Consider the following 13,733-nt stretch of genomic DNA (forward strand, 5'->3'; position numbering starts at 1 on the left):
GGAGGAAACCGGAGAACACGGAGAAAACCCACACTAACACGGGGCGAACATGAAAACTCCACACAGAAGGGCGCCAAGCCGGGTTTGGAACCGCTCAGTGCATCCAATCCTTGTGCGTAAATGCATGTTACATTTCTAATGCTACTGTGATGTCCATGTTAAATAAAATAAGTAAGGGATAATGTACAGTGGGCAATGCAAGTCCAGTCAGAGTTTATTTCACAATAATGACCCGCTAGCTGTACAATATCCTGCTTATCACACGGCTACTTACTTAAGAAATGAATAATTCAACACAAAAATGGTCCTCCAGAATCCGACATCAGAACTGCGTCCATAGCAACGGTCTGTTATACATAGCAATGGTCTGCTATAAAGAAATAACAGACCGTAGAATGCCATAGAATGACCAATCAGAATTGAGTATTCAACAAAGCCATGTAATAAACTCAACTAAATTTGTGTGTGTATATTCTCACAGGTATGTGTGTGTGTGTGTGTGAATAAACGTGTCTGGTGTGGATGTCCATGTTTGTGCATCCACAAACCAGAAGTTACACAAGAGGGTGGAGCTAAGTACAACCGAATGCTGAATAAGATAATTTTAGGCGAACAAAAGGTAATAACTGAAACTGAACTGAAAACACACCTTGAAAGGGTTAAAGTTTTAAGACGAAAACAAGGAATACAAGTTTATGGCACTTCCACATTGGCTTCATTTTTCAGAACCAGAAGTTGCCGTCTGGGCTGGGTCAACCTACTGCATATATTTATATCAGTGTGAGTGCAGAAATATAAATTAGTTAAGTTTTATGACGTGATTTTTATAGTTTTGTTCTTTCTTTCTCCCTGCATTGCAATTCTTAGTTGCATAAACCATCAACGGCAGTATAAAAATCTGTGACGCTTGAAGCAGGGATCTGTCTGTTTCCAAAACAGACGTAATCCACATGCTTCAACCTGTGAGCAGCATAAATACATGACAGCGGGATACATAAATGAAATGGCCGAAGGCAACGTCCAGTCAACAGAGCTCATCAAAACCAGCACAGAGGGATTATCACACACACACACACACACATATGATCTGTACTTGATCCAGTAGATACACTACAAGTAAATGACTACACAGACACGGTTCAGTTTATTAGCACAGTTATAATATAGTGAAGTAAAAAGAATATTTGTAAAACATAGAAAACTCGAGCGGGATAGTGAGATAGATGTGTAGAGCAAGAGAAAGACAAACGTGAGAGAAAATGAGACAATGAGAACAAGCAAAGACAGAAAAAGAGAGAGAGAAGGAAAATGAAAATGAAAAATAATAAATCAATGAACCTATTCTGTGGCTGCCACAGGGTAATGAAAGCTATTTATTAGCCATCTATCCCTTTCTCTGTCTCTTTCCTCCTATCTCTCTGCCCTTTCTCTCTCTCTCTCTCTCTCTCTCTCTCTCTCCTTCCCTCACTCTTTCGACGTTTGCTTTCCCCCGCCCCCAGGATTAATATACTCTCATCTCTCTCCACTAAACGCTAACAATTCCATTAAGCACAACAAAACACTCATTTAGAGGTCACATTTGTTTCGCTCAACTTCGCTTGTCATCTGCATACCAACTGAGGGGCTGCCTGCCTCGGCTTGGATTCCTATTATCTGACATGACCTTTCTGCTTTAAAATAATTGGCAGATCATAATGGACTTGCTACTCCCTTTTTTCTTTAATGACACGGCTTTACAACAACTGCACTCTGTCTCTTTCCCACTGTGCATTATTTGTTCTAAAGCATAACGGATCGCTAGAATATCTACGTCATCTATCATATCACATTATGCATAAATACTCCACAACACTAGCCACAAGGCATCACGCTGGAACTATTATTTGCTAGTAGCCAGTGAAATATGACAACAACATAATTGCATTTAGCCAGTGAATCCATAAGCTGACGTGACATCTCATATATGGCCTTGATAATCTACAGTATGGCCCCGAGTCACGATTAGCATCGTAGGCAGCTTCACATTATTTCCTCAACAATTCACGGGCGATGCTTTAATGCACCAATAATGTGTCCCAGAATGCCCAGCAAGGTCACTGCGAGGCAAGACGACAGCCGTGGGACCTTTAATGATCTGAATCTGTCAAAGAATTGTACATCTATCTGCCTTATTTCTCAGTGAACTGCAAAAAAACACTAGCGAGGCACATGTGAAACACGCTCTGCAATCTGCTGGTGTCCGCGACAAGTTTTTATGGATAATTTATTTCATTGTTCATGGAAAACGGATGTGATATGAGCACAAAGCTCAGAGCAAATGTTTTACTACAGTAGGTTGTAATGGGAAATGAGAGCAGTCACTGACAGGGGCATTATAAAACTGGAGCAACATCGGTTTAAAAGTAATTCCAGTGTTTTGGCCTTGCACAGTTTTCTACAGGTTTCGTTTGGTAAACCAATCAAATCATTTCTAACCCTAAAAATTGAACATCCTGGAAAATTTGGTATAGCAGTGTATGGGAAACTGTTACAGTTGCTGGAGGTTTTTCACCATTCCTCTATGCTATCTAAAACTCTATGGATAATAAATAAATAAATGACTCAATAAATATATAAATATGCCATTAAATGTACCAAAAATAATATTACCATTAAATATAGGCATTAATTATTTGCTAAAATGTGACATAAATTGATATTTCTGTTTTAATTTGCCTCTTCATTTATTTACATTTGTATTAATTGCCTTATATACTCTTCTATTTAATTTTCCCTTTTATTTATTCATTCATTTATTTATTTTTATTTGTATTCGCAGTGGGCGCTCTGCTGAGTCCTAAGATGACCCGGATGTCTCCATATGTTGACTTCTCCCAGTTTTGACCAAACTATCTCCTCCTAATCCAGCTATAGTATACTGTATATCACAGGCAAGTGGCACGTTACAGTTAGGGCTGTCAACCAATTATAATATTTAATAGCATTATTGTCCATAGTTAATCGTGATTAATCACAAATGAATCGCACATTATTTATCTGTTCAAAATGTGCCTTAAAGGGAGATTTGTCAAGTATTTAATACTCTTATCAAAATGGGAGTGGGCAAACATGCTTGCTTTATACAAACATATGTAGAGTATATACAGTATTTATTATTGGAAATCAATTAACAATACAAAACAATAACAAATATTGTCCAGAAACCCTCACAGGTACTGCATTTAGCATAAAAAAATATGCTCAGATCATAACATGGCAAACTCAAACCCAACAGGCAACAACAGCTGTCAGTGTGTCAGTGTGCTGACTTGACTATGACTTGCCAAAACTGCATGTGATTAGCATAAAGCGGGCATGTCTGTAAAGGGGAGACTTGTTGGTACCCATTGAAACCATTTTCATTCACATATCTTGAGATCAGAGGTTAAGGGACCCCTTTGAAAATGGCCATGCCAGTTTTTCCTCTCCACAATTTAGCGCAAGTTTGGAGCGTTATTTAGCCTCCTTTGACAACAAGTTAGTATGACATGGTTGGTACCAATGGATTCCTTGGATTTTCTAGTTTCAAATGATGCCAGTATCTTTAAAACTGAGTCCATTAATACCTAAAAATCGTAAGTTGAGTTATTATTATATACAGCTACTTATCTTGGTGAAATGATCTCCATTTGCAGGACAGACTTATGCAACTACATTACCATTTCCTATTCTTAACTTCACATGATTTGTTGCTATATCACTGTTTGTTTTGGCATCTCCATAATGGTGAAAAATAGATGCGTACTAATTGAAATCCATCAACCATAAATTCAGCGGCATACCCCTTTAAAAGAGCACCAAAGGCTTGAGCTGCACAGCCAGTCAGGCAGAAGAGACAGCAGGAGCGAATGTTTCCCACTGGCTGCCACTTACCACTAATGCTAGAAAAATGATAAATGAGTCTCGGCATGGTGTTTGGGAGTCTACGTGTTTGCGTGCAAATGTGCATGTGTTGCCAGTGCGCGCTTCCTTCCTGTAAAGTGTTGTGTCGCATGCCAACAGTTCACAGTGTGAACAGATGTTAGTCAGTAATGCCCTGGGTTTCTGCACCGCAGTCAGGCATTTTTTTTAGGGTCCTCAGCTCTGAGGAGGAGTCCGTGGAGATGCCTGAATTGCTTTATCGAGCAGAACACAGCTAAGGACACGCAGGCTCGCAGCGGCTGCCAAGAACACACAGAGACACGCAAACACAAACACGGCACCCGCTCCGAGCATGTGCAATACAAACTCACGAACAGAGGGCGTAGAAGAACACACACATCTGGAATAATATCACACACAGACTTGTGCTCATGAGTTGGCTTTCAACCTGACAGGCTTCAAACAGAGTAATGGACCCACTGCTGAGTGAATATGGTGGCTGCAGCTTAAAGCTCACAGGAAATACTGTATAAGAGAAAATAGACTGTCATGAAAGGAGAATCATAACTTTTGAGTACATTTTCAATCATCAAAAAAGATGCTATATAGAATAAATAAAAGGCCCCCAGTGTTTGTCTGTCTATTTAACGGTCTCCCTTTTTCTGCCCAATCCAACTACCTCCTCTGCCTTCCTTAATTTTCCCCTTGTGCTTTATTATAACACCTATTCACTCAGAGCCAGCCACTACGCTCTATATTTAGCTGCTGCCTGTCGCCGAGACCCTGATGAAGGAGAGGAAAATGAGCGGTGATGCCGGAGACCATGGAAAAGGTTAGCGCTGTCTCTTTGAATAGCATCACACTCTCTCTGATCATTCATAGTTATATTGCAGACACTTATATCTATACTTAGGCTTGGAGAAAAAAAAAAAATCCTGTTGGAATCTGCATAAAGGAGGGTGTCAATCAAAAATGACATAAATGGGCAAACTCAGAGGTGAGCTGTCACATGCATTAATGCAGCAAAAAAAAGGGAAGACAAACGCACATCACACGTTTTAGTTGACACGCATTGACAAATTTGAAGGCACACAGGGATGGATGTGGACTCAGTGGCATATAGTGAGCTGTCAGCAGACAAAAGCTTAGCTCAGCCAATCCTCTATATCTGATGTGATAATCATAAGATGATGCAACTATGAGACAGCAGACTTGACAGCAGACAGGCTATTGCTGGCACAGGCACAGGCAGACATTCTCACAAGCGTATAGCAAATGCACCCAAACAGAGGAAAGTGTTTTTGTTTCCCAGACTTTTAATATATGCTGAGGACATGAAGACTTCAGATGATGTTGCCAGTAAAGACAATTAACTAAAATAATTGTAAATATAAGAAAGTGACAAGCCACATGTTGGGTTTAAGTGGAAGATAAAGCTCCTCCAAGAGTTAAAACTGGCTGTAAAAAATATTCAATTAAGTCCAGGCAAGCCTATAGATGACTCTATCAAGACAGAGTCTCAGTTCTTTGCTTTCATAGCTGCGTCATTTAAAAATATTGACTGACCTGTCCAAAATCAAAGGGATAATATATGTGAATTATGATGGCTTGACGTTGGGCTAATAAGCCAAACAAATCACAGTCAAGAGTAACGAGGGGAGAACGGTGTGAAAGATGAGATGAAACCTTGGAAAAATCAATACAAACATTAATATGTGGAGGGCTGATTCTAATTGATAACGCCGACTTGAAGTCAAGACTTAGTTTTAAGTCTTATCAGGTTTCTTTAAAAGGCTGTGTATTGGCAATAATCTGGCAATACGATATGTATCATGGTACCGGGGTTATGATTTAATATATTGCGATGCTGTAAGCCAGGCGATATAATGTTTTTTTTTCGATAAAGAACACACCGCCATATGCATAAAAGCTTATATTTAAATAGCTTTAATACACAATCAGTAGAGTAGGATCTGCATTTATCACACTCCCTGTAACATCCAACATCAAAGCACAACACAAAATGAGCAGCTGTCTGCCACGACTTACTAAAAAACGTGTCTTTGAGAATTGATAAAGTATCACACAACATAATATTGCGATACTCAAGTGTATCGATATTTTCTTAAACACTTATTTGTTTAGAGCCAACTATTTTACCTAATAACAATTGAATCTTAGTTCACGTTTAGTAACTGAAAATACTGGGGGTGATTAAAAGCAAGTGTAAACAAGATGTTTCTGAGAACATTTGATGTGAGAAATAGGCATTGCAGCAACAGAATATTGATTAATATTTGATCAGCCTCTCAGATTACCTGTCTCATGCACTACTGTCAGGATATAAAGATTGTTTTATAAAAAAAAAACTTTTTTAATCATATTTGCTCCATTTTTACTCACTGCAGTTTTAAGGTTGATTAAGGTGACAATAGCCAAAAATGTCTCATACATCTCATTCTGCAAAATAAATTGTAGGCTTGTGGAAACATATTCTAAACAACAGTTGATTGAGTTTTTGCAATAAGTATCATAAGAATAGTTTCACATGATGGTGGGGACTGGCACAGGGATTATTCACAACACAAACACACCGCAAATGGAATCTAATTTAAGCCCTAAATAAACAACTTTAGTTACAGTATGTATGTGTATCATCTCTCTAAGGTGACTTCGCCAATGTCTATGTAGTGCAAAAACTCAATTACTTTGTCTTTGATGTTGTTGCTTGGGTTATTTTTAAATCACTGTACCGGCATATTAACAAATAATGGAACTTCAACACAAACCCAGGAAGGAAGCCTCTAAACTTTCACCAAAAAAAGTCTCATCTGAGACTCCGCTGGAGCAAACGGAATGAACTGGGAAAGTTCAAAAGTGTCTTCTTTTTTTTTTCAGCGTGCTCTGTTTCCCTGCCCCCCCTCAGGGTTGTGTACTTATGCAATAAGCTGCCTGAGGGAGTCAGAGGGATGCTGAATTCAAATGAACCTGACTCTTTGACATCACACCAAAATCCGTGCAAACACGAAAACATACACATACACACAAACATAGGCACACACACACACACACACACACACACATATAACCCGGCAAAAACTTTCTTCCAAACTTTTACTAAGGGATTTTGTTTACAAAGTCTGTATGAAAGAGAAGGTGAAGGGACAGCGATGTATCAAGAGGTGAGGGGCAGATATTGAGCTCAAGGTACGAGCATCAAATCCTAAATTAGCATGCAAGTCGCGTACATCTCGTCTCCTCCATCCACCCTTTCCTTCATCTTTACTCCCTCTTTCTGTCGAGAGCTCTCTTTCCCTCATCGGAAAATTATTTTGGCAACAGAAAGGTCAGACTTATAAATGAGGAACATAATGAAGCATTTTTGAAGGGTTGTGGCTAATAGGCTAATTAATATGATTAAAGGGGTTCCAGAAAATGTAATGCTAAGGCTTGACCCTGTCAGTCTTAAAGCAAAGAGGACTTTTTTGTGATCGTGTTCACGTGTGGGTGAAGGTGTGCGTTGTCACACCCTCGCCGATGTCGCCCAGGCTTGCGTTGATGTGTCTGTTATATCGAGCCCTCGGCAACTATCATGGCGTGTCAGCGCTGTATGTGAGCGTGTGCATGTTTGTGAGGAGCGCTATCATATTCTCACATCGTTACGTCTGTCTGTATAGTATGTGTGTGTAAAGCTCCCCGCGAGCTCAGTGTTATTTTACCCCCCATGTAACACCATCGATGTGTGTGTGTGTGTGTACTTGGGTGTGTGTGTGTTTATCTGTGTGTGATTTTGCCTGCAACCTCAGTGTTGTCCTAATCCATCCAGCTGATAAATGCACCCCACAGCAGGGGGAACGCTGTTCTTTTACAGTAGCATCACTCCACAGATCTGAGGAGAAAACACCCAGGGTGTGTATGCCTTAGTGTGTTTGTGTGTGTGTGTGTGTGTGTGTGTGTGTGTGTGGGGTGAAGGCATTAAATGGTGCCGTCAGCGTTAGTGTCATGAAGGACACAGAACCTATTCCATCATGCTCTAAGTTTAAACCCGTGCGTGGGGAGGGAGGAGGTGTACTAAGATGCACACTTGCACACACACAATCTTGTGTATGTTAATGGCAGGGAAATTAGGACCCCCCAAAGTCCCACATACACACACAATGTATATTTACCTGACGGTGTTTTAAGGACACACACATAAACACGCATCCTTGCCACACGCTAACCCAACCATCCATCACACAAAAAGTGGGGACAGTGTGTGTTACCTAATACCCCCCCCCCCTTCCCTTCCCTTCCCTCGCCACCACACCACACGCAGAGACAAGAAACAGGGTTTGCATGTTACCTGATGCTGCTCATGCTGCCTGCCTCTGATCCCAGCTTGCATCTCTCCAGCTGGGTGGCGACAATCTGACGCTCAGCCTCGAGTTCCCTGGTCAGGCGTTCAAACTGAAGCTCCTGAGGAGATGTGAGAAAGACAAAGTGTGTGTTAAACAGAGCAAGAAAAGGGAGTCAGAGAAAGAGGCTGAGGTTCTGCTGGGAAGCTCTTAAAGTTTGGAACTGATGCTAAAGTGCCTATATATATATTTTAGATAAGGGCTGTCAAAGTTAACGAGATAACGCGTTAAAGCAAATTTGTTTTAACGCCACTAATTTCTTTAAACATTAACTTAACTCATGATTTTTAGGTATTAGTAGGGTCACTTTTAAAGCTATGATATGAAACTATACAACCTAAGGAATCCATTGGTACCAACCATGTCATAATAGCTTGTCGCCAAGGAGGCTAAATAACGCTCCAAACTGCTAAGGCCATTTTCAAAGGCGTCCCTTGACCTCTGACCCCGACATATCTGAATGAAAATGGGTTTTATGGGTTCCCACGAGTCTCCTCTTTACAGACATGCCCACTTTATGATAATCACATGCAGTTTGGGGCAAGTCATAGTCAAGTAAGCACACTGACACACTAACAGCTGTTGTTGCCTGTTGGGGTTGGGTTTGAGTTTGCCATGTTATGATTTGAGCATATTTTTGTATGCTAAATGCAGTACCTGTGAGGGTTTCTGGACAATATTTGTCAGTTTTGTGTTGTTAATTGATTTCCAAATTATAAATATATGCATAAGTTTGCATAAAGCAGCATATTTGCCCACTCTCATGTTGATAAGATTATTAAATACTTGACAAATCTCCCTTTAAGGTACATTTTGAACAGATAAGAAGTGTGATTAATTTGTGATTAGTCACAATTAAGGATGGACAAAAAAAAAGATTCCCATCTGATTTGTCATTGATGGGAGAAGGGTGGGGTATTAAAGCTATTAAAACCATAGATTTCCTTATTCAATGTGACCTTTTAAAGCTACCCGACAGTATTGGAACAGTATTTCGACGTGAATAATAAGCTGCTTTGGGAGCTGCAGCCTACTTGTCGTGGGAGAAGTGAAGTATTGTCAGCCGCAGATCATGGAAACAGCTTAGGGCTGGAAGACAGCTCTGCGACAGTTAAAAATGAAGTGTGATCATTAACATGAATGTGATTGACAGGTGAAAAAGGCGTGAGGCAGAGTGACTGGTTGAAAGTGTTCTAAATGTGTGAGCAAAAAAAGCCCCCTTAATCCTCTCCGCCGTGTGGAGCGGGAGCACCTGAAACTGGGTTACAAACTGTAAATCTGTCTAATGAAGATTCTTGTGGAATTCCTTCATGAAATGTGTTTGTTATTCCCAGATGAGTTGTTTTCCTGTTTGGTTCAACAAAGAGATGCTCACATTTGAAAACTGACACAATCTTTCAAAAAGTAAATAAGAATTTCAAAACAAAAGTGTATTTTTTTCTCTAGTGTAGCTGATAACAGAAGTCCTTCGCTGACAAAGTGACACGTTTACTGGCTGGTAATGACATTTTTGGCACTTGTAAAAAATACTGCGGTGGTCTTAACTGTATAGTGGACTAGATGTGAGGGGGAAGAATAATACAAACTAGGGGTGGGCTATATGGCCAAAATCTTCAATCACGGTATATGTAATTTCATATCACGGTAATGGTATATATCACGATATAGTAATTGTTTTGGTTTAAAATAACCATACCGTACTTCATCAGATTTGATTATTTTCTTCTTTTATTCAGAACAAAGGACTCAGACTTTCAAAATGGAACTTTTAAGGTTCCTGATACAGGTTTTAAGGTTAGCAGGTACAAATAAATACCTAACTATAACTATAACTAATAATAATTAATGTTGAATATGAATAATGAATAATGTTGTGGGATTGTTCCTTATTTCATGGGCTATTTTGGGATTTATACATTATTACATACTTATATATATATATGAAAAAAACTAATAACGAAGCATTCAAATACTGATTTGGAGGTTGATTACCATGGCAACAGTCAAAGCTCTGAAGCATTCGGGTCAGCCCTATTTATGGGTATACCAAAAGAAAAAAAAACTTGATTTTTTACACTATTTTTTACTCATCCTTCATTTCAAAAAGCTGACAAACTGTCTGTGCAAATGTCTGGTAATCATGTAACCAGAGTTCTTCCTCATCAACCCTCATGGGTTGGTTGGGATGACTCTTACTGTTCTGTATTTACAACTTCACTCTCCTCATCCATGTCTGCCCAAATCACGTTACCTTGCGAGGCCGCAGGATTCGCGAGATCGCAATATCACGCGCCAATCACCCGAGAATTTCTATCGCGTGGAAACGGTATTGACAAATCTCTACCGGTGGACACATTTCTACCGTCGCAGGATATATACCGTCATATCCCCCAACCCTAATACAAACTAATAAAACAAACTTCTGATCACTACAACACAAATGAAACATCATGCAGCCAGGGCCAACCACTTTGCAAGTGATGTAATTCTACTGTTTACATCACTTTCTTTGACATTGGGGAAAAAAATGTCTATCGCCATGATAACTTTTCAGAGTTGCAAAGTCCAATCTCATGGTATTAGAAACGGCAGTACAGTGGTTTAATATGTGTTAAGTACTAACCCTCATTGGCATCTTCTGTCTGTCACTGTTGGGAGCTGCTTGCTTAAGGCTGCATGTATTGAAGATTACCCCTGAATGCATCACTCTTAATCCAACCCTGCTGTGTGTGTGTGTGCATGTGTGTGTGTGCTGATGCATTAGCTATTTAAGTGCCTCACTGACAGTTCCATATCACTCATCTAGCTATGAGCCAGACAGATGAGATTTCAAACCAGCAATCTCATTGCTGCTGTGTGTAAGCATGTGCATGCACGTGTGTGCGCGTTGCATTCAAGTTAATCACAGCCACACGGAAGCAGATCAATAGCGCTGCGAACTCCACCCCGCTGAAGATATTGTGCATGTACAACCGAGTGCATGTGAGAAGGCTGTGTGAGCGAGGTGTAGAGCGAGTGTATGCTGGTTTGATTGGTTTTCTCAAAGCCATTTGAAGCTCTGAATGTGTTGATCCCCAGTCGCTATCTCAAGTCTCCAACCTCAATCCCCTCTCCTCCCAAACACTACAGAGCACAATGCAATTCATCTCCCTCTCTCTTCCTCACCCCGTTTTCACGCACGCTTACAGCAACCACTTACTCATAAATATGCACACTCTTTCTTTCCCTGTTTTCCCTCTCGTGCACACATTTAGGTCTTTGCTTTCTCCTTCTTCTCTCTCTCCATCACACACACACACACACACACATTCACTTAAGTGCCAAAAGCAAGCCCTCGACGCATGCATATGTAGTACTAGCAGTAGTTCATTGATCTCATAGTAGGAAATTCCTTTACCACATATGAAAACGAGTGAGTTCATATAGAAAATGTTAATAAGTAAAACTTCTGCCATTACACCCATCCCCAACTCCTCTCTCATCTTCTCTCCATTCATTCCTCTGCCTCCTGTCAGAAACTCTGCTCTCTAGATTCCCCATGCTCTACCTTGCGACACCTCATACGTGTGAACAACAAAGTGGCAGGTTCAGCCACCCCTATGATTTGCAAAGCGTGGTGACGCTGGGAATTTGAGCAGGGTCTATTAAACCCTCTGGACCCGTAATTCTAAATTACAGTTTTGTTTGCCTCGCTTCAAAGCCCTGCTCTTCTCCCCGCAGCAGACTCTGCTTTGTCACCTTGTTTGCCAAGTGCTGCAACTGTTTTAAATCCTCAAGGTGTAAAAAATGCAAATCCCTGCACCTAAAGTGGCATTATGTTAATTGATGATATGTAATACCTCAACGGTGAAGTATCTTAAATACCTTCTAAGGTGACGTGGTAATGCTTGAATGCCAAAACAGATGGGGAACCTGTTAGGCCAGTTCTGTATTGAGGTAAAATATATTAAATAACCATTTTGTCACACGTTTTAATCATTAAAATCCTTTTGCCTGAGGAACTGGTATTATTATTACTATTATTATGGATGCTAAAAGATCCTCTGGAGAGCTGTATAGAGGAACCTGGGAAAATACAGGAAGTAACCAAGTTGCCATTACTGCGGTGTCATCTCCGTACAATATGCACACGTTTAAACACAAGCTCTCCTAAGAAGAGTACAATTTTCTACTTTTACCTTTACTTTCGATGTAACGTTACTTTTGACAATGATGTTTAGTACATACTTGCCAACCCTCCCAATTTTCCCAGGAGACTCATGTTTTTCATTACCTTCTCCAGATTTCCTTTTCATTGTCTCAACCTGTTTCTGGCTCAGTTCAGCATGTATAAGCCTTACTGTTTCTACCCGGACAACAATAAAACTACATCAAATGTAGTTTCCCGGTGGAAGAGAGCAGTTTATTCTGGCAACACGGTGCAGTTTGAGCTCATGTTTGAGCTGCGCTTGTCACAGTGTGCAGCGCCCAAAGCTGGGCTTTGCAGTTTACAGTTGTTCTCGAATGAAACATGCAAGTGTCATCAGAAAATCCATCAATTGGACTTATTAGTGTTCATCATCTATGCCGACCAATTACGGAAGTTACTACAAGCAACCACGGATGTTTTCAGCTGAAAGTCACCAGTTAACACTGTAAACAGACAGTGTTAAAAAGTCACTATACGACTTGCCACCGCAGTCATAACACAGCTGCTTCAACACAGTGTACAGAACAGTCAGCAACACTTGTTACAATTTTGACACTGTCATAATTACTACACTTAAGCATATTTAAAGCAAAATGATTAGCAACTTGACGTCATAAGTCTCTGTAATGTTTTTGAGAATAACTTATTTCGTTGAATTACGCTTTTAGCACAGCACACATCTGCCAGTTCAATAACATTTGACTCCGTAAAAGCTTACTCACTCGCCAACGTCTGAGAATCACGAAGTGCAGTAAATTCAACCTGGCACAAGCATAAAATCTACAGATAGAATTTAAATTATTATGTACTGGGGATGTAAGGAAATATTCTAACAACATTGTGAGTACTCACGGTACTTCAATGTACTAACATAATGTAATGAAAAAAAGAAGGTGTGAATAATGGGAAATATTATAACACAGAAAGACAAAACGGTGTATCATATAACTGTCTGTGCCACACAGCTGCTAAACGTCTTAGTACTTGGACACCATCTGTAGGTTTACACACTTGGAGAAGTACATTTGGAGACAATTTTCTTTCCCTGCTGTACATTTAAGGAAGACAACAAAGCTGTATCTGTGCTGGAGGCGATTCTTCTTCTCTACAACGCTTTAAAATGTTACCTGAATGTCATCTCACCAAGAACAGTGCGACAATGCTGATGCTGCATCACCATATAAACTTAATGTAATCTCATCAACATTCAAATCAAAGGATAGGATTTGTCATACCAGCTTATTTTG

General features: G+C 40.0%; 1 protein-coding gene across 1 annotated transcript in view; it reads right to left on the bottom strand.

Moving 5' to 3' along the window:
• Positions 1-13,733, bottom strand: part of ctnnd2a (catenin (cadherin-associated protein), delta 2a) — a 317,537-nt gene that overhangs the window by 207,903 nt on the left and 95,901 nt on the right. Inside the window, exon 3 of the mRNA XM_037756610.1 lies at positions 8,246-8,358. Within this exon, the coding sequence (XP_037612538.1) occupies positions 8,246-8,358 (113 nt within the window). The remainder of the gene's footprint in view (positions 1-8,245; positions 8,359-13,733) is intronic.

The sequence above is a fragment of the Sebastes umbrosus genome, chromosome 21 (assembly GCF_015220745.1).
Source record: "Sebastes umbrosus isolate fSebUmb1 chromosome 21, fSebUmb1.pri, whole genome shotgun sequence".
In the NCBI taxonomy this organism is placed as follows: Eukaryota; Metazoa; Chordata; class Actinopteri; order Perciformes; family Sebastidae; genus Sebastes; species Sebastes umbrosus.